This window comes from Carassius auratus, chromosome 38 (genome assembly GCF_003368295.1).
Source record: "Carassius auratus strain Wakin chromosome 38, ASM336829v1, whole genome shotgun sequence".
NCBI lineage: Eukaryota > Metazoa > Chordata > Actinopteri > Cypriniformes > Cyprinidae > Carassius > Carassius auratus.
Window position 1 is genome coordinate 1514064 of NC_039280.1, and position 23496 is coordinate 1537559.

Genomic DNA, 23496 nt, shown 5'->3' on the forward strand with positions numbered 1-23496 from the left:
AATGCAGTTCTTTTTACCCTTTTATTGATCAAATATATTAGACAGCAGAACTGTTTCCAACACTCATAATAAATCAGAATATTAGAATGATTTCTAAATGATCATGTGATCGACTGATGTTACATGTGACACTGAAGCTGGAGGAATGATGCTGAAAATTCAGCTTTGCATCACAGGAATAAATTGTTTTTTTTAAAGTATATTCAAATAGAAAACTATTATTTTAAATTGTAATAATATTTCACAATATTGCTGTTTTTTCTGTATTTTTGATCAAATAAATGCAGGCTTATGTATATGTATGTTATATATATATATATATATATATATATATATATATATATATATATATATATATATATATATATATATATATATATATATATATCCTTTCGATCCGAATTTCACAAAATTGTTCGGCTCCCAACAGCATCGCGTGTTTTATTAAAGGTGAGTAGAATTATTTAATCGATTAGATATCTTAATATTTAAGCTATAATATTATAAATCCGTCTGGTTTGTATTGGTGGCGTAATATGTAAATGCAGTATCATATACAGAAAAAAATAACATTAACACATAGTGATGATTTTATTAAAACAGTTTTCTGATTGAAAACCATTTGTAATAATATGAAATGTGCATAAGTTGTTTATTTTGTATTACATCATGTATTTTAACAGTGTTATTTAATGAAGACGAATAATTATGATTTATCTAATCAATATTGCCCTATTGTTTTATATAATGCATTTTACGTATTTTAAAGGCAGTTTTTGGCTTAGGTCTGATTTTATAACCACAAAAAAACATGGTTAATTGGTTAAAATCTTTAGTAAAACCATGGCTGATTTTGGCTATTATTTTGACTATTAGAACATCACTAACTGATCTAACTTTAATAAAGATTCATCTTTAATTTATACGGTCAAATATGCAACACTGTTTTACATTTCGTTACTTTATTCAATTTCTGTTCCTAAATACTAATGTTAGACCTAGCTAAATGAAAAATAAACTGAAAATCACTGTGTATTTTATTTCTGTCTTAACTCTACTGTATTTATTTCTGATGTTGCTTTCATATATTGTTCATATTTTCTTTATTTTTATTTGACGGTATAGTTTCTTCATAAACATTGCACATACCGATCCGTACCGAAACCGTGATACAAACCGAACCGTTTAACCGTTTCATCTCTAATCAGCAAATTGCATATTTTTGCTTGATTTTTTTTTTTTTTTTTGAGTTTATGAGCTATAAAAGCCTGGTGTATCGAATATGACACTAAAACACAGTACTTTTTAGATTTTCTTTCTTTATTTTGTCTTAAAGTTCAATAAACTCTTTCATTTAACAATAAAATAAACTAAATTCTGACTAGTTTTTCATGTGCCAGGCTTTACAGGGTTCAATGCATGGCATGATGAAGGTGACTGGATGCATCTGAATGCAGCATCTCATGATCTTGAGATCTCCTCTATACGTTGCATTCGAATAAAACTCAACAGCGTGATTTATTTTTATGCACAAACTCAACCAATCCTCAAACTGTCTGCGTGCTCTCTGCCCTTCCACTTCACAGAAAGTGATTTGTGCCTTCAAAAGTGTCAGACATTGACACTGAGAGTGTCTTTCCCGTCTCATGTGAACTGGGCTTTTGACGAGATCATGCAAATGAACCCAAAGCACACGGCACCGGGTTCAGAGATGAGGACGTGCACGTATCACACTGTCCATCATCTAACAACTCATGCATCTGGTCATGTCTCGTATACAGCGGTGCATTAGAATCAACCGCATTAGATTCAAATGCACAAACACTTTTGAAGCAAAACATACATACATTTAAGTTTTAAAGTTTGCAACCCATTTCAATTCAATAGTATGATGCATTCTTAATATAAAACAAGATTCAATGAGAAAAATTATAGAGTGGGATTTGATTTTATCTATTGAGAATTGATTGGCTTTTAAATAGAGTCGGTTCGATATCAGCAGAAAAGGATTGTTGCTTATATTGCAATATTTTTGTTGTTGTTTGGAATCACAAGCACTGATGTTTTTTGGGAAAAGGGACAATTGTAATTTCATGTTGATTTTAATCTAACATGCTATTATTGTTCAAAAGGTTTTGGTCAATACGATTTTTGAAAGAAATCTCTCCTGCTCATCAAGCCTTCATAAATTTGATAGAAAATGCAATAAAAAAATCTTAAATATTATTACAATTTAAAATAACTGTTTTTTGTGTGAATCACTGTTAAAGTGTAATTTATTTCTGTGATGCTCCGCTGTATTTTCAGCATCATTCCTCCAGTCTTCAGAGTCACATGATCTTCAGAAATCAGAATAATATTCTCATATAATTTATTTTAAATAGTAAATGTGTTTACGGTCACAGTTTAATGTGTTCTTGATAAATAAAAAATAAATATTGTACATGACTGGAAAGAATTCAAACAGTTGGATTTTTTGCAAAAAATAAAATAAAATAGTGCGACTTATTGTGGGAACTGACTTTACACGTCCACTAAAAATCACAGCGTTTATCAGTCTGGTGACAGGACACATTATATTAACGCTGGCTCATTGGTGAAATCCTCCTGAGGAGTGTGGTCTGATCGTGTGTCAGCAGCGACCGGGGCGGCCCGACTTTGACAGATTGCTGCGTTGTGGAAAAATTGCAGGAAAATCAATGCATGTTAATGTGAGCCGAGTGCCATAACTAAGCCAGAATCCGCCACCCGTCGGGACCTCATGTTTGATTAGTCATTGTCGGGAAAAAGCCAATATATTTTTAAGCCTGACAGTTAATTTGCACCAATTTTTCCATCAGTTTCTCTCTCTTTTTTTTTTTTTGCTAGTCTGCAATTGTGTTTTCCATTAAAGTGCATGCATGGTGTGTGTATTTGTCATTCTGCTAATGTGCATGTGTTTATGTGTGTGTGTGTAAATGCATTAATGGATTAAATGAGGACTTATTTTATCCCAAACACAATAACCAAAGCAATTTATTGCACACAAACAAACCGACCATTAAAAGCTAGAGCTGAACACAATAAACAAGATGAAATTAAATATACGCTATTTAACATACGGCTCTAATGTCCATCATCAGAATATGAATGCGGTGATTAATATTTAGGACAGAATCGAGTCAAAAAAAAAACTCATGCTACACGTGTGCATTTCTGAATGAGGTCAAATACTCTGATCATGCAACACGATGTTTGATTCATGCAACTTTTTTATTTATCTAGAAAAGCACACACACACACACACACACAAAAATGAATGTTGGCTTATTTGAAAGTTTCAAAAGCCTTGAAGTTTTCAAGCCTCACAGATCACACACAGATCTATTTATATTTCCAATTCAACTTCCTGTAAGCAGTGACCACTTCAATTCAAATCAGACTCATGAATGGAAAGAGCGCCAGTTCTAACACACACACACACACACACACACACACACCTGCCAGTGTTGTGAGCTCTAGAGAAGCATTTGCTTTAGTCGCATCAAGACAAAATGCCTTAATTATAATGACGTTTTTCCGACGCATGGAGAAAAGAGCATCTGAAGCAACATATATCATCAAAAGATCCACAAAGCATTTACACGAATCATAATTGCTGGAAACAAAATCATCAACTGTTAATTCATGTGAACAGCAGACAGAAACCATAGACTAACTCACTGAGACATCAACATCAACATCTGGGCACATATTCTTAAAGATACTAATAAACCTCTCTGAGAGCTCCTAATTTACCTAAAAATGTCTAATAGGAGTCTTGGCTTAAACGAGATTCAGGACCAGTCTGAGAGCATCAGATTGCTATGACACAGTCTGAGAAGACTCTGAAGGAGGTCAGTAGGGTCAATATAAGCCTAATGCAACACGTTTCTTCCCTCTTCATGTTTTCTCCTCTGCTAAAGAAACTCTTTAAGTCCCCGTCCATACTCCTAACAATTTTGGACCTAGAGACTTCTTTTAAGGGTTAAGATGCTTTCTGAATTACTTTTTTCTCTACTACAATCTTTTCTTTAATTTTAAGAGGAAACACCAATTTTTTAAGAATTTTCTTGGAATTTTGTTACAAGGAGCAACTAATATTAGCACTAATATTTTTCATGAATGCATGAACTGTCTTTAACTATCATTTTGCATTATTGAGACACTGTTTTCCAAATGAATGTTGTTCAGTGCTTTGATGCAATGTATTTTGTTTAAAGCACTATATAAATAAAGATGATTGATTGATTGAATACTCACATGGGCATGTTTTTGTGACATGACACAACTCTGTCTGTGTGTGCGTGTGCGAGTGCGTGTGCGTTTGCGTGTGTGTGTGTGTGTGTGTGTGTGTGTGTGTGAGAGTGTGTGTGTGAGTGTGTGAGTGTGTGTTTGCGTGTGCGAGTGCGAGTGCGTGCGTGCGTCGGAGTGTGTGTGTGTGCATGCACGTGCGATTGTGTGTGTGCATGCGTTCGTGCGTGCATGCGTGTGCGTGTGTGTATGTGTGTGTGTGTGTGTGTGTGTGTGTGTGTGTGTGTGTGTCGTACCGTTGCTTTGTCGTACAGCGTGTGATTATCCAGCAGTTTTCCTCGCTCCAGTCTGGCGAATCGTCTCAGGTCTCTTTCAAACAGCTGAAAGAACAGAAAACTGAGATCTAATATTTCATTTTTTAAGAATGCCACGTCATGTTCTCTGCACTTTAACATGGTAACATCATGCCTTTAATAACACCTTCATACATCCAAGTTAGTTTGAAAAAAATTGTTCAACAAACCTATATATATATATATATATATATATATGTTTTTTTTTTTTTTTTTTTCACAGATCAACATATTATTCTGATTTCTGAAGATCACGTGACACTGAAGACTGGAGGAATGATGCTGAAAATACAGCGGAGCATCACAGAAATAAATTACACTTTAACACAGATTCACACAGAAAACAGAGAAAAATTATATTTGCAATTGTATTTAAAAATATTTGATTTTAGTTAAAATAATACTATTCAAAATGCATTACATATAATAAATATTAATAATAATAAATGTATTTTTCATTAAAAAAAATTTAAATAATTTGTTTAATTTATTAACAATTCTAAATAAACTCTAAATATATAATAATTCTGGTCATTTAGTATTTAAAACCCATTCCATTTATTAGGACTATTATATATATGTGTGTGTGTGTGTGTGTGTGTGTGTGTGTATATAGGATCTTTTTAATATCTCAGACATTTTAGTAAAGCACAATGAGATTAAATGCAGCACACGAATGTTGATATTGATCCAGGATCCCGTGCTATTTGTGTAAATCACATTGTGCATTATAATATCAGACTGTCTGATCAGTTACAGATAATATTACCCGAGCGCAGTCAGTTCCCGCTCGTACACAAATAGCATAATCCAAAGAATGAAGCCATTAAAGCGTAGAGCGTCTGCAATATAATGGAGTTTGTTATTTCTTGTTTATATATTTCCCTTGAGCAAATAAAGCAGTTAAATGAGATTTAAAGTGAACCTGAACACACCACCGTGCGCTGATGCTGTTGTTTATGGCGTTAAGCATCATGAATCTCTGTAGAGACTCTTATCGTGGCCAGCAGACCTTTTTAAACGCTCCTTCATTACGCTCTTCAAACATACAGTGCTTTTAATGTTTTCTGTCATTATGTGAAGCTCCTCTAGGTCACGGCTGCTCGGGCTGGAAATAAACACCACGAGGAGAGGACGCATTAATGAATAAATGCATGAATTCATTTTAAAGTACTCCCAACTTCTAATGAGATGCACATAATGGTGTGATTTATTAATTACGATAAGCTTCAGAAACGGACTTCCTCCTGTTCTCCATCTCGGTCGTCCCCGAAACAGCTGCAGCGATCCGCGGGAGCTCAAAGCATCATGGGATAGCGAGGCCCAGGAGGCGGAGAGTGCATGGGAGAATGTAATTACAGCTGATGGGTCGAGCTCGGCGTGGAGCGGACGGCCTGCAGACGCGACGCAGGGGACGTGACGCTCGCCACAAGGTCAAGGGTCATCTATAAACAGCTCGAGTCAAACTCTATCCGTCTCTGACGCCCCTAAAGACTTTCTTCTGTGCTTAAGGGACAGAAACACAATAGATGGAGTCTATACTGTATTACACACTATTTATGCCTACATTTAAGATTTATATGAAGAAATGTGCATCTTTTTGGATTAGACAGCTTTAAAACAAACAAACTAATAATCTTAATGTCATGCACTGTAAAAAGAATTATACGATCAAACATATTTTCCATTGCTTTAACTTGTCAAATTAATTTAACTAATATCAAATTTGGTTTTTAATTCATGTGTGTGTGTTTTTTTACATATTTAAACATTTAGCTTTTAATGAAATTTTTTTTTTACATATGCATATATATATATATATATATATATATATATATATATATATATATATATATATATATATATATATATATATATATATATATTGCTTTTTCTTAGTTAAAATTTTTCTTAGGGTAATTTTTAATAACAACAATTAAATTGATTTAAATTAAAATGATTATATATATATATATATATATATATATATATATATATATATATATATATATATATATATATATATATATATACAAATTATTAATATAACTGTAAAAATATATATTTAAAATTTTATTAAAATTAATTATTATACATTTTTAATATTTCTTAGTTACAATTTAATACATAATTTTTTATCAAAAATAATAATGAATTTAAATGAACATTATTATTTTTATTTTTTTGTAGTTACTATAAAGTGTGCACTGTGCAATATATAGTAATATTTTCATGCAAATAATGAATAAACTAATTAATCAACTAACTGTATACATATATATTATTTAAACATTTCAAAATTATGGATAATTGATATAAATGAAATAACTTCTTATACACTATGCATTTAATTTAATTAAATTTTATGTTATTTTATTAAAACTGTGTACTGTTTTATGCATGGATATTTGATATGTAATTCAAATATCTAAATCTTAAACTTATGCCTAAATATTTTTCCTGAGCATGTCAAAAACGTTTTCAGGCTTGTGCTTGATTTTGGGGGGATCTAGTCCAGGAACGCACTGGTTGTGCAGATATATCTGTGCTCGTACCGTGGATCCTGTCCATCCCAGCAGAGCGTAAGCGAAGCGCTCCAGCGGTGGAGCCACCAGATCCACACGCACGGCTCTCCAGTCCCTTCCTGCTCTCGCATCCGTCTCCTGCTCACGCTTCAGCTTTATGATCAGGAAACACTTGCTGTAATGATCCATGGCCTCAAAGCAGTGAGTCGGCAGCTGCCGCAGGTCAAAGGTCGACTCCTGGAAGTCTGAGTACAGCAGGATGTTCTGAGTGAAAGAGAGAGAATATGAAAAAACATCTACATTTTATACTCATTTCATTTGTTTTCACAATAAAAGCACATGTGTTCCTGTAGCTCAAGCGGTAGAGCATGGCAAGGTTGGGGGTTCAAAGACGAATTTAAATAAAATCGAAACCTGTCAAAATGACCATTAGATTTCACATGAATAAATAAGACAAAAATCCACAAATAAAACAATTGTTACAGTCTTCCTGCATTCATTTCCAAGACAAAACATAAATATTTTTCTGCATAATTTTGCAATTTGTCTTTGTTTTCCTCTCATATGTTAACCAAATGGAAATGAAAAAGCAATGCATTTTGTATCGTTTGCAGTTCCACTGGAGCGTCCTGAAGACATCGGCCCAAACTGATGAAGCCCGACGTCATTTGCACCTTTAACAAGTTCACTTAATTTAACAAATGATTCGGTGTCTGACAGACAGAAGTCGTTATTTGCGAAAACACATCAAAACACAGCGCTAAATAAACTCAGCAACTTCATTGGACTGAAGTGTGCTAAGTGTCACCAAACCTCAATCGCCTCCAATTCTGTTAAAGAATGCAGAAGCTGAAATACAATTCCTCTTAAATTATGAGGCTGGATCACAGAGCAGCGGGACGTCTGCTTTAAATGATTCCACTCCACAAGAGATTAAATCAATTCATGACTCCTGCTCTGTACAATCACAATAAATAAAGAGTGGCGTAGCTTTAAATAAAGAGAGAGACAAAGAGAAAGCAGTGTATGGACAGAAGAATGAAGTCCAAGAAATGGACACAGTCTAATTAATATTGTTCTTTTGTTGTTGTCGTTGTTTTTCATTTGACAGATGAAAGACATTATTAATATTTTAAATGAGTTTTTATATAATTTACTATTTGATTATTTATTATTATTATTATTATTATTATAAAATTTTTGTCATTATTCATATTCTGAATTATTTTTCTAGTTATTTCATTTTTATATATTTTAATTTTAGTTCAAGTTTTAGCAAAGTTGTTGTATATCATTCGTGCATTTATTTATTTAATGTCTATATAGTTTTTGTTTATCTTTATTTCAGTTTTATTTTATATCTAGTACATCAACCACTAAATAAAACTTACATATGCTGCTTTTAACTGAAATAAGTTTAGGTTAAAATGATAAAACTACTAAAACTGACATATATTAAAACTCCATTAAAAAAAGAAAACAAATAAACAAAAATTAATAAAATAAATAAATTAGAAACAATAAAAGAGCAATTACTGCCAGAGTTTTGTGAAGGAACCACAGTTGATGAAAGGGTAATAATTAAATATTTAGATCTAAAATTAAAATATATATATTTTTATTAAAAAAAATTTGACACTGGACAATTATTTTTTTTTTTAAGTCTTCTGCTCACCAAGGCTGCATTTATTTGATGAAAAATGAAATATATATTTTTACAGATTGACGTGCTGCTGAGATCTTATTGAGGTCTAAGGAAACAACTAATACTATAAAAACGAGATCTAATTTGTGGTCCGTTTCTCTGAGAACAGCAGACTTCAGTGGATTGGCTGCATCTGACCGCTTATGGCTCCTGTATATGTCCCATACAGTGCGTGAGATTGGGATTAGAGCATCTCTCGTCACAGGAACCAAAGGTGTCCAGATGCCGCACACTTCCTGTGCATCCATGCTTTTTCAGCTCCCTGTCTGCCGGTCACTACGAGTTATGTCAAACGACATATGGGGTCTCACTTGGGAGGCCAATCATCAATGAAAATTGGCTAATGGATTCTGCATACCTGAGCCACTTTCCATGCATACGGATATAAATAGGCAACAGGTGCATGCACTCATTAGATTTTTGGTTCAGAGCCGAGTAGTTGATGAACTTCATTACAAAGCCAATTCATCACTGTGTTGTTTGAGGGCTGTTCCTGGTCGGTTTTACGGCGTGATACAGAGGTGTCCCTGCAGCAGTGGTTCCCACTGGGCTTCGACTGAAAGAGCAGTTTCCTTCTAAAAGAGCAAATCACGGACGATTCGCATCTTTTTCACACTACAAGCCTTTATTTCATCAGAAAACATCTCAGCAGTCCTCAGTGCATTGCATTCATCTGATTAAAATGAATTAGAAGCTATAACTTGCTTATATAATTCAGCCTTTAGTACATACATCTGAATACATTCAGTTGGGCTGAATTTATAGGAATGGCTCACCCAAAATATGTGCATCCAGGCGTGCATGTTTATGCAAACGCTATCTGATGCTTCAGCAGTTTTATGCATTTGATGTTTTTTCTGTCTCTTTTGAAGGCCAGGACAAACAGCTGACGCAGAGGACAACAGCAAGTGTGTCACCATGACAACAGCGGATGTAATGTCACATTGGCAAGGAGCAGGAGTCGGAAACTTCAAACCCGCTGCCCCGAGAGCAAAGATTAGCTTGTGTTTGCACAGCACATTTGAAACGTGCTGCCTTTGATTCACCAGCTTCTGCTGCAACTGTTGAACGTGACTGCTGAAATTGCTGTGCAGAGGTAGATCACAGCATGCATAGTGCGCATAATTCTTCGAGGAAATTATACATGACTGACTTCACATCTGCGCGCTATTTGAAATATGCATTCGACAGGAGAGTAATGGAGTGGAATGCAACTATTTAAGACCAGAAATAATCAAGTATGCAAATGCATGGTTAGCATTGTACATGATGCAAAATTTAAAACACAAAATAATAAAAGTGTATATATTTTATGCAGTTGCATTATTTTGTGCGTTAGCAATCAAGAAAACAAAACAAAAACCAAAAAACTCAATGCAGAAGCAATGTTGTGGCAAGCCATGAGACAAAAATTATATTTATAATTTATTAACAACTTTTTAATTTTTTTATGAAAATAATTGCTGATCCATTTATCTTGTTATTGAATTAAGTTAAAAAAAAGTTCTGTCCTCTTAATAACAAGTTTAATAACTTTTCTTATAATAAAAAGAACTTTAAATATATATATATATATATATATATATATATATATATATTTTTTTTTTTTTTTTTTTTTTTTTATTTGGTTTCTAGTGTGTGGCCAATTTAAGTCCAGATTTAAATGCAAACTTGTTTACGTGTAAACAAATGTTTCAAATATAAGAAAAAACAGCTACAAAAAAGATAATAAAGAAACAGAAGATTTTCAAGCAATGCCTGCGGAGTATTTGAGTCCAGATTAAAAAATATAAAAATAAATAGTCTTTAAGTATTTGGTGGTGTGATAAACACAACAGTGATTATTAATGTGTTTGTATGAGTATTTTGGGGGACGAGTGGTTCTCAATTCCCTGTAATGAACTGAGTTCAGTGATTTACACAGTGTGAAATAGAACTGGTGGGTCTGTGTTGGCTTGTCTGACACTTGAAGACCGAGGGCTAAAGGTTCGATCAGCAGGGGATGAAGAATCACTGACCCAACAGTTCTGCCAATTGATTGAGGTGACGGCACCGGCAGCCGTCCAATAACAGGTCTGCAGAGGCTTCAGTGCAATACACACAAAACCATTGATTATATTCGCTTTATAATCGACCCTGACAACCAGTGGCTGTGTTAATGTTTACCACAGGGGTCAGAGGAAATATATAAATTCACAGCTCTACCGCCATGACCCGCTGAATCTTCTGAGACTGACCTTCTCGAGCAGCCAAACAACTGATAAATAAAAAATGATGCAGGCATCTTTCCACAAGGACATTTCTTATCCTTTCAGATGTATTTTACTGCTCGCTCGCTACGCAGGCTGGATGAATAAAACACCATGATGTGATGCCATGAGCCTCGAGGGGCGACATCTAGCATGACAAGGTTACTAGACTTAAAATCGACCTTCTTTACCGCCACTTAATCACCAGCTGTCCCTCGCCCCCTGGAGGCACGGAGGATGGAGACAGGATATTTATTCTCAGTGGTTTCTCTTGCACAACTCCGAAAACTTGAGATCTAAGTTAAGTTTCTTTTAAGTGTCAACTTGGTCTCAGGATCTAAAATCACCATTCAAAGGTCGGTTAGATTTTTTAAGTCTCTTGCTCTCTGAGAAATGTACTGGGCCATAGTATAACAGTAAAACCCATTCTCTCAAAAAATAAATCGTAATCTTGAACGCAAATGGAGAAAAACTAACTTGGAAGTTTTTAGAATGACATGGAAAAACAGTATGTCATGCTATAGACAGGCTCTAAAAACAGACCCACAAACTCATTGAAAATAACCAAAATAATCCAAGGTTTTTATTTGGCGCAGTGGCTAAATTAACAAATAACTAGAAGCCATAAAATCTAAATATTCCCTCACAGTTTAATAATAATGACTTTATGATTTTCTTCACTGATAAAACAGATCAGAAATACAATAACAAAAATAGATTCTACAGCATGGAACACTTCAGTTTCATCCATCGCACCCAAAGATAAACTGCAGTGCTTTACAAATATAGGATAGGAAGAGCTAAATAAACTTATCACTGTATCTTAACACCCAAAACATGTTTATCAGATCCTGTACCCACTAAATTACTGAAAGAGTTGTTACCTGTAGCCGAAGAACCGCTTCTCAATATCATTAACTCGTTGTTTTCTTTAGGTCACATCCCAAAACCATTCAAACTTCTGGTTATTAAGCCTCTTATTAAGATCCTAGTAAACTGGCAAATTACAGACCCATTTCAAATCATCCATTTATGTCTACAATTTTTGGAAAAAGTTGTGTCTGCTCAATTGTGCTCCGTCCTGTAAAAAAATTCTCAGTCAGGTTTCAGTCCCCACCATAGCACAGAAATTGCACTTGTTAAAATTACAAATGAGCTGCTTCTTGCGTCAGATCAAGGCTGCATCTCATTGCTAGTCTTACTTGATCTTAGTGAGGCGTTCGACACCATAGATCATAACATAATCATAGATCGATTACAAAACTATAAAGGTATTCAAGGGCAGGCTCTAAGATGGTTTAGATCCTGTCCAATCACTATCACTTTGTTTATTTAAACAGGGAGTTATTTTTATCACCAGAAAAGGATCTGCAACTAGACAGATGTACTGTTACTTCCTCTACAGCCAAAAATCTTGGTGCTATATTAGACAGCAACTTGTCTTTTGAAAATTATATTTCCAAAATTAAAAAAACAGCATTCTTACATCTTAGAAACATTGCCAAGCTACGAAAGATGATATCTGTTTTTGATGCAGAAAAGCTAGTTCATGCATTCATGACCTCTAGACTGGACTATTGTAATGCACTTCTAGGTGGTTGTCCTGCTTCGTCAATAAACAAGCTACAGGTCGTCCAAAATACAGCAGCTAGAGTCCTTACCAGGTCAAGAAAATATGATCATATTACCCCAATTTTACAGTCTCTGCACTGGCTACCTATTAAGTTCTGTATCAGTTACAAATGATCATTCCTTGTGTGGTAGCTAACTAGTCTAACCACACTACAATCCATCACTCTCCCTAAGGTCACAAAATCCTGGACTTTTGGTAGTTCCTAGGATAGCAAAGTCCACTAAAGGAGGTAGAGCTTTTTCCCATTTGGCTCCAAACTCTGGAATAGCCTTCCTGATAATGTTCAGGGTTCAGACACACTCTCTCGGTTTAAATCTAGATTAAAGACACATCTCTCTAGCCAAACATTCAAATAATGCACTTTATAATCTTGGACTGCAGTTATGTCTGATCAAATGCACATTATTATTCCCTAGCTTGGGTTGGACAAATAATTTTTGCTTGGTTAATTGCAACATGTTATTATGGCTGCTAATAGTGTTCATCATCTGTTTTAGTCTTAGTGTAAATCATAGTGTTTTAGTCTGTTCCATACATTCCTGCCATATGTACATTAACTGACATTAACAACTTATAAGCTACTACTAAATGTATTGTAGAAACTTAATTTTCTGTAAAGCTGCTTTGCAACTAATTGTTACATGAAAAGTGCTATATAGATAAACTTGAATTGAATTTAAATTAAATGTTTTTATGTAAATTTTTAAGTACATTTTACATTTATCAATTATTTATTCAGTGATTTTGGTTGAATCTTGGCTGAAATATAAATCTTATGAGAATTAAAAGATCTCTGTGTGTGTGTGTGTTCTTCTTCTTTTGTAAAGAAACATTTCTCCATGACAGTAATGATATAAAATGGAAATCCCATGGACACTTTCTGCTCTTAATTCAACTGTATTACTATCTAGGAAGAAGCGATTGAGCTGTTAAAGAGTCTCATTTGTGATGTTTGTTTCCCTCAAGCTCAGATCTGAATGCAGGTGTGATCAGTGTTAATGTTTTTAACACAATTATAATGTATAAGGACGGAGAGCAAGCAATACAAAGTGAAAGAGGAAGGAGTGCAGCAGCTGGGTTATTTTTAATCTCTGAAATGACAGAGAGGGCGACAGGCAACCCATCATCGGTCCGTCGCCTCCCACTCACTCGCCGCATGAACTCCTCCAGGCTTCCAGGTGGCAACAACACGCGTGTTTCATCGCTCTTGTTGGCTCCATCTATCTTTGCTTAGCAATCACTTTCTCATCTTCGTCTTTCTGATCCATCTGCAGCATAAACGCCTTCTCATGTCCAGATGTGTTATCTACTGACCTCTACACTCAACCAGCTCTTTTTCAGTGAGTCTCACATCAACACCTAACACCATGTCTACATTACATGCACGCAGCAATTCATAATGTGTCAAAGCTGGATGATAATTACAATCAAATGAGACTCTATACTGGAGATAGCAGTGTAACATGGCTGTGTATCAGCAGGGCTGTGATTTGGGTGTAGGTATGCTGATATACAGCAATGACAAATGCCACAAGTGTGTAAGTAAAATGTAAATAGCAATGCAGTGTCTTTAAAAGCACACTTTTTGTGCATCACTACTTCCTTCCACCAAGGATTCAGATCTAAAGTTAACAGGTTAACAGCTAAAACCAATCCTTCGTTACAATTTAGAAAATGTCTCTTTAGAGTAACGAGTTGCTTCAATGAAAGCTTATTGTATTACTGTATTAAAAGCTGTATATTATGCAGAGTAGAGAATTATTAGACAGATGGACTCAGCAAAGTGTGATTACCTGCATCTGATACAGCATTTATTCTTCAGTTCAAGCTCATATTCACTATAAAACATTAACACAATTAAGTTAGATTTTCCTTTATACTCTTAAAGAAGAAAACACATGTAAAACAAAAAGAAAAGAGACTTTAAAAAGTGTTTAAAACAAATTTGCATGGTTGAGTTGAATTATGAAGTTTATCCTTCTTAGTTAAACCACTTTATGTTGTTAACAAAGCAAACTGTTGCTGAAATATCCACAACACTGAAATAAGAGCGTCTGATTTATGAGATGTGCATGTAGATTGTGTTTTTTATTATAGCAAACAATAGAGATTTCCGTCAGAATCATCACCTGTCCAATTCATTTTTATTATTAAAATAAAATGATGGACTGTACGTGATTAAAATACTCAGTGCTCTGATGCAGTTGTAATGCTGTGCAATAGTCTAATGAATATGCTAAAGCTACTTTTTTATTATTTTTATAAATTATGACTATATTGGCTACCATAGCTATACATGAAGACTTTAGATGACATGAAACTGTTGTCATCATAAATGCAAAAAATATTGAACTGTTATCTGCTGTTATGTCCCCATTTGCCACAATTAAAACCTTTGATTTCACCATAGTAAAAAATGTTGTTCGTAACAATATGAAGTAGAGCTCCTAAAACCCCAAACACTGTGACAAAATCACGTCTCGTTTGTTTATTTACAAATCATCACCCTAAAATCTGATGATTTCACACTGGTCTCCTATTTTGTCTTTCCTTCCTGCTCTGTAATCAGCTGCCAAACATTAGAGAAAAGAGGAAGTTGTTTATCCACCAAACGTATGAACTCTAAATGTTTAAAGTGACCATTAAAGGCTTTCAGCCCCACAACAGCATCTCTGCTAGTACAGGACAATCAAAACCACGAAACATCGATGAAATCACAGAGCATCAGACACAATCCAGCACATCTGATGACGATCCATGTGATTTCATCAAAACACAGCGAGAACCAGAATCAGAATCAGAATCAGAATCAGAATCAGAATCAGAACCAGAATCAGAACCAGTGCTTACATTCACACTTCAGAGGGGACTAACAGGACATCATCCACAAAAACAACACATTAATTTACTCAAACATCACAGATCTTAGCATGTGATGAATGATCCCACATGCAATATCATGTGAAAAATAAATACACTACAATACATTTAAAATATAATTAAATCAAGTATAACACAAATAAATGTACATATTTATGTGCTTAATAAAAATACCCAGCAATTGTACTTCTATACCAAACTGGTATACTTAAAGCTTGCTAAATTGGAAGAACTAATTTTGTGCTTAATGCACTTTAATTGTGTGGAAGTAGTGCTGAAGTGTATCTTGCATTTACATATCTTTATTATTTTAAGTACAATCCTCAGCAATAGTGACATTAAAACACATTTTAGGCTTAATATTAAGGAATGTGCATTGTGCACAAGTAGTAGTCCAATTAAATTATAATTTGTATTTTAGTAAGTCTTGAGCGATATGTCAGTAAATATGTTAAAGGGTTGTTCCACAAAAAAATGTACAAATTAATTTTGTCATTAATTACTCACACACGTGTCGTTCTTACATATATATATATATATGTACACACACACACACACACACACACACACACACATACATATATACACACACAATTAATGATTACTGATTAACTATTAAAATAAACACAACTAAATACTAAAAATGTAATTAAAAATAAAGTTATAGCAAACAAATAAAATACATAAATATTATAAATACATTTAATATATAATAAAACAAACACATAAATATTTATTTATTTATTAAAACTACTATTAAATTATTAAACTATGAAAAATAAAATAACAAACATTTTATTTGAAAAATAAGACACTAACACACCTAAAAAATAAATAATAAATATAAAAATATGCAAATATATAATAAAACAAACAAATAAAAAAAACTTTTTGTTTTTTAAGTCTATAAAACATAAACATTCACAATCAAGGTTTTCATTGCAACTTAAATTACAAGAGAATTCCAAGAAAATAACTACTAAAACTAGTCAATACTAAAAATGTTAATAAAACAAAACGTGCAATTATATATATATATATATATATATACCTTCATTGTAAGTCTTTGTAAAAGATTCACCATCAAGGTTTCTCGAGCATAACTGTCCAAACTGACAAGTGTATTTTTCAAAGTAGGTCATTTATTCTGAAGCGAAAACGCGAGGTCATTCATTTCATGTACTGAGAAACTGAAACAAGGGGACATAATACATTGGACCACGTATACTTATGTGACTGATGCCTGCAAAGTGACATCCCTCTCCCACCTGGGTCAGTCAAAATGCACATGTGAGAATGGTGTTCATTAATTTCAGTTCTGCATTTAACAACGTAATCCCCTCCAAGCTCAGCCAGCTTTGAATCAGCACATCCCTCTTCAACTGGACTCTGGACTTTCTGACTAGCAGACCCCAGTCTGTTAAATTAGATAACCTCTCCTCCTCCATCATCACTCTGAACACAGGTGTGCCACAGGGCTACGTGCTGAGACCTCTCCTGTACTCCTTATTCAACCATGATGCATTCCTGTTTATGGCTCCAACACCATAATCAAATTCGCAGATGACACCACGGAGGTAGATCTGATCTAGTTTTAATATTTGGCCAATCAATCTTCAAATAAAAGCTTTTCCAGCAGAAGGTGTTTCTGTACCTGGCTTTTGAATCGCTCGATCACCGCGGTCAGAATCGCATCCTCTTGTCCGGCCTCAGGTGTTTTAATGATGAAGTCCACATCGTGACCGAACTCCTTCCCCCTGCACATTAAACACACACACACACATTATACACTGAATGCATGCTCATCTGCATTAAACCGAATCAGACGCAGACAGTGTCAGCGGATTGCATGATGAGACACATATAAGCGTGTGAGTAACAGTGCGGCACGAACGGCTCATTTAATGCCTTTGCCTTTTCCTATTACTCAAATAAGGCATTTGGCCTGCGTCATTAAACTCTCTTCTGCCGGAGCTGTCAGACGCTTATGAGTTTCACTGCTGTGTAGAGAGATTATGAAAATGAGTCTCCAAAACTCAAAGGCCTTGCATGCTCCAGATTCAGGTGGGAGGAAGGAGAAAGTCAGAGATATTTAGGTAAAAATATATAACAGCTCATAAGGAGGAAAAAATCCATCTTCCACAACAATTCTGTGTTCAACATACATCCAATATCTCTTTAGTCAAATTTAAACTGTAAAAAATTATACAAACCACAATTTATGATAAGTAGAAATTAATTAAAATACAAATGTATCACACAATGTTTGAATTATTGAAAATAACAGCCCATAAATCTAATGACAACATGGCCCACATTTCATCTGTAACATAGCTAAAACAAAACTGACTCTATAAAACTCTTATGGTGAAAAAATACATTTCTAAGTACATTTCTAAATACTTTATTTAATGAATACAGAAATAAAAAATATTCTACATGAATCAATTTCTAAACTAATACATAAATACGTGTTGTTTTTAATTTGTACCTTTCTTAAATAAACGTTTATACATCAACAAGTTGAAAAATGCATTTCTAGATAAAACACACTGGATTTCCAAACAAAGACAGAAATGCATTCCTAAACGACTACACTACATACGCTGTTATGGAAGCACACACGAGGCACGTCCAAACTTAAACAGTCTTTAATCCTGAAACTGACTCTTAAACCGTGATACAAACTGAACCGTGAGTGTGTTGAACCGTTGCACCCCTAACACTGTAAGTGAACACTTGAGCAGCAGAAAAGCGTGTGAATGTGAGTTTGTCTGGTTTGAAAGGCAGGTGCTGGAAGTGAAAAACACAAGCGTAGGCACAGTTCGACGGATAAGAGGCTCTCAGAACTCTGAACTTGCATTTCTCTTTTCTCCTGCTCGCAGATGTAGTGCTGAATAAACAGAACTTCATTTAACCCAACGCCAGATTGCTATTAAACACTGCTTTTCATACAAAACACAAAGTGAGAGAACAGCTGTGTTCGTCCACTTTTTAAGAATTCATGCAGCTTGCAAATTGTTTATATATATATTAGAAAAATAAAGCAATTTCTGTATTTTTGAATTCTTATTTTATAAAAAATAAAATTCTAAATACATTTCTTCTTTCAAAAAATAAAAACATTTATCTAAATAATCAAATTATTTACAAAAAAATCTCTTAAGAAATGCATTACTAAAACAAATAAAACAATATATTTCTAAATAAATAAATTGATGTCTAAAGAAATTAATTTCTAAATACATTACATATTTATAAATTAAAAAAAAATGACATTATAAATAATTTCCTGAATAAATCCAATATATTTTTCTAAAATATGTATTTCTAAATAAAAAAAAAAAAATAACATTATAAACAATTTCCTGAATAAATCCAATCTATTTTCTAAAATATGTATTTCTAAAAAAAAAAAAAAAATAAGACTATAAACAATTTCCTGAATAAATCAAATGTATTTTTAGCTTTGATTTCTAATTTCTAAATAAACACTTTTTAAACACGTGTGTAATTATTTAAATAAAAATATGTTACCCAGATGATCAAATTGATACACACTTGAGATACAAAAGTCTAAAAACATAAATAAATATCTAAATATTTTTCTAAACGTACAATCAGAAAAATAGATGCCTTAAAATAAATGTCTTAATAAATGTCTTAATAAATTTCTAAACAAAGAAACTTCTTAATAAATACATTTATAAATAAATAAATAAAAATCTAAATAAACATATTAATTAAAATAAATAAAACAAATTCCTAAACAATATATTCATAAAAATAAAAACTAGCTCTAATACTAGCTTTCTACATTATATTTTACATTGTTGTCTTCGTGAGTGTGTGGATGTGTGGTTTCATGCTTGTAAATAAGTGTTATTAATAAAGCCCAAAGCATCTACTGTAGTATAAACTGGAACATGAACACGAATGCTTAGAGCAGTGTATGCTGGATTTCATGCATGGCTGAACCTCTCAGCTGAAGCAAACGTCTAGTGACTCTTAGTGGAGCTGTTAATGTAAACATGTGTGTTCATGTTACAGGAATTGGCTTCAATCTTCCAGGAAGAATCCAGAAAATGAATGAACCCGAGCCGCACTGCTGTACGTGATTACAGAGGCAGTATGTCACTGGTTTTTGATCCAGGCTTCAGAAATCAGGCCTCAGAAGACATTACTAAACCAGCTGGACCACACGCCTCCTCTGATGGAGATCCGTCAGATGCAAAGCCAAAACATTGCACGTTTAAGTTGACATGTAAGAGAGAACAAATGAACCCTGGATCAGCCAGAAGCAGTGTTTGATCCTGCTGCTGCCTTCAAGTCCTCCTGGTAAGCTCCTTTAGAAATAGTGATGATGATACCACCATGACTTTAACAGAAATAACGTGTATGTGTTAGGTTAATTTAGATTTCTTAGGTTAATATTTCTTAGGTTAATATTACTTATTTTTACTACCATTCTTAACATATTTTGGAAAACAAGTCTTTATTTTATTTTATTTTATTTTATTTTTTTATTTTTATTTAATTTTTTTATTTATTTATTTTTTTTAGGCATTTTTAAAATTTAATTATTTATTATTAATTGTTTAGGCATTTTTAACATTTCTATTCAGAAATTAACCATATGTGTTTAATAATTGTATATTTACTCATATTTTACTTACATATTAAACTTTTTTAATCTTCTTTTTTACCATATATCTGAAAAATGAGTCATTATTTCAGTATTATTCATATAATATTGTATAATTTTTATATTATATAAATAAAATATATATTTTTTGTTTTTATATGAAAGTATTTAATCATATTTTCATTTAGCTTTTATTTTTATATACTTAGTTTTTAATTTTAAATGTAGGCTAGGATTTGCTTATTTTGTTATACGCTTTTTTCTTTTATTAGTCGTTTTTCTATTTATTTTCAGCTTTAATTATTTTTTTTTATTTCAGTTTTAGCTTTAGTAATTTTACTTAGTACTTAAATCTAAACATATTTATTTCAATTACTCATTCTTTTTTTTTTTACTGTTTTACTTAACAATAAGCTAAAAAGAAAAAGAGGAAAAAGTCACCATTAACTACTAATTTGCTAAACATTAAACTTAATTCTGTATTATTTAACCGATATTCAAAACAGAACAAGAATAAAATATATACGTTTAAAACAAACAAGTTGTAGTTGCAGTTATTATAAATGCAAAACACCCTTTTTTACACCAAAAATCCACATGTTTTGCATCCTTGATATTAAACGCATTAGTCGCTTTGAAATATAAATCTCACATTTCAGATGATTAAAAACTGTGACATACTCACAAACAAACACTGGATGCAGCACTAGTGCAATTCCATCATTAGCATTAGCATAAGAGGAAATGTAATCCATCATAAACCAGTTAAAGAAGCAGTTTCGGATCAAAACTCTTCATCTGTATCATCAACATTCACAATCCCTGATCAATACCAAATTAGCATCCACTAATACCGTCATTACAGTGGCGCTCATGTGAGATTGTCATGTAAATACACTCATTCCCATGCATCTTGAAGGCAGCACTAGTCTTCCACGTTAAAGCTAATGGCAATAGAGTGAAACCAAGTGAAAAGGGAAGGTCTCGCGGGTCATTTTAGAGGAGCTTATTGAGTGGGCGAGCGATGTGACAGTGTTCATTTAGAGCTCAACAAGCCTCGCTAATGTGCTAAAGTTCAGCGCTAGTGTGTGGGAGTTCAGCTTATCACAGAGATGCATTAGCAGTCACTTCTAAACACACGTATAAACCAGCAATATTAGCTTTTAAAGGCATGCTAATGCTGCAGTTCAGACAATGAGGCACGATGAAGTGCAGAAGTTTGCATTAGATTTGCATGCTAGCATATTTTGTTTTTGCATTCGAACAATAAGCATTTGTCATTTTACTCACTGTATTGATTTTAGACATTGTTTACTCCATGCAATATCTTTCTAATCTCATTTGCACATGAGTTATTCAAGACTGTTCTCACACAGGTTTGACTATTTGCACCTGAACATTTTCTAGGCAGCATGATACTTTCATGACGCTTCGTTGTCATTTCTGGAGCCTGACGTGCTTATAAAAGCCATGAACTTCATGTGTTCTGCTAAATAAAGAAAGTCCAATAGCTACAGCATGAAAGCGAGTAAATGATGACAGAAAGTTTATTTTTGGGTGAACTTGTATGAATTGCTAATGCACACTGTAAGTCTTTCAGAAAGTGCAAAGCTATACGGTTGAACTGGAGCCGCACACCCATAAAAAGCTCCTGAAAATCACTCAGGAATTACTAGATATTACATGACAGCTATTTATTTGCTGTCATAGTGAAATACGCTGGCGTTAGAGACTGCATTCTGCTTCTCAGACATCACAGAGAAGAGCTTAAACGCCCAAATGCTAAATTAAACCTCTCCGACTTCCGTCACTTTCACAGGCTAAAAATACGGAGACGAGAGAGAGAAGATGAGACGGCATGAAGAAGAGCGACGCAGTGACAGATCTTACTAAACTCATTCATGTAATCAGTGATTAGAAGGGTTTCCAAGCTAAACAATCAGTGCACTATTAGTGCTCATATTAAAAAACAACTATTTTCACTTGACATATGACATACAAACACACTTGAAATACATCATTTATCCGTCAGACATCATCAGTATTATCAGTAAACCCCTAGAACATTCTAGCAACTGCAAAGCAACACTTTTTTCCAGCTAGTTTCAAACAATCTTGACTTAAATTAAACAAAAACATTTAACCCAACCAGATGGATCAAAATAACATGGGATGTGTTCTGTCCAGTCTGTGCAATATTGAATATCATTTCTGGTCATATTTCACCGAGTCAGTTGTGGTAGACATTAGAAGCGATCCTTTTCATTTCTAATGAGCTGTGCTGAAATGCACCGCCGCTTTAAGCACATCTTTTTCTTTCTGTCTGCGTTTCGCTGCGCCGTCACAAATCATCCGACTGCACATGCAAAAACCATCAGCATAGATTCACTTTACCCCCAAATCAGCTCCAATTCACACCCGCTAATGTGGGACCAGCGACTATCAGTCCAGCTTAGACACGTCAGTCAAACACGAGCGCTGATTCAGTCTGTTTCATTAATCTCACGCTCGTCTCATCTCAGCTTGAACACTGTGTCAGGGAAACGTCGAAAGAATTGATTAATGGCCGTTTTAAAAGCATTTACATTTTAAATCTGGTTCACTCCTCTTCCATGTGTGCCAGAGCTCATTTAACAAATGCCAAACTAGTAAAACTGTCTCCAGATTGGAGTGAAGCTTGTCATTCGTCCATATGTTCTGGAGTGGCCCTCGGCTGACTTACTTTGGTTTAATGTATTTGTGAACATAGATTTAGACAGTCCTCTTTGGCGTTTCCTCCAGACCGATCGTCTCATCCTCGCTGCTCATCACCTTCTCTACCGTAGTAAGACGAAACATGTCATCCCCTCGTCGCATGATATGTGCATCTGAGAAATCTTTTGCTGTATAAAATTTGAGAAGTCACCATTCTGGCTTTCAGGATCTCGCAAATCTTTTCATAAGACCTGGAAACCTTCTTAAGATCGCATCGAAAGCTGACTCAGCGCTAACACACGGTAATGAACTTCTATTGGAAAGAGGGAAGATTGATTCTTGAGAGACGAAAGTTTGTTTATTTCTATGCATTTGTTTATCTTTGTTTATTTAATAATTAGTTAACTTTTTTTATTATATTAGATTAGATTATATTATAATGTTTTCCATACGTGTTGTTGTCTTCTTTTCAGTGCGAACTTCAAGATTCTTAAGATACATTTACTTGAGCAAAATAACTTATTTTTTATTAAAGTTATC

General features: G+C 33.8%; 1 protein-coding gene and 1 long non-coding RNA gene across 2 annotated transcripts in view; one reads left to right on the forward strand and one right to left on the reverse strand.

The window, feature by feature from the left end:
* The window catches only part of dntt (deoxynucleotidyltransferase, terminal), a 90855-nt gene that overhangs the window by 33128 nt on the left and 34231 nt on the right, over positions 1–23496 (reverse strand). The window contains exons 8-10 of the mRNA XM_026223383.1: positions 17272–17374; positions 7181–7414; positions 4569–4652 (exon numbers count right to left, since the gene is read on the reverse strand). Coding sequence (XP_026079168.1) covers positions 4569–4652; positions 7181–7414; positions 17272–17374 — 421 coding nt within the window. The remainder of the gene's footprint in view (positions 1–4568; positions 4653–7180; positions 7415–17271; positions 17375–23496) is intronic.
* LOC113056614 (uncharacterized) overlaps positions 14000–23496 on the forward strand; it is an 11371-nt gene continuing 1874 nt past the window's right edge. The window contains exons 1-2 of the long non-coding RNA XR_003277732.1: positions 14000–14077; positions 19668–19955. This is a non-coding gene — a long non-coding RNA (uncharacterized LOC113056614). The remainder of the gene's footprint in view (positions 14078–19667; positions 19956–23496) is intronic.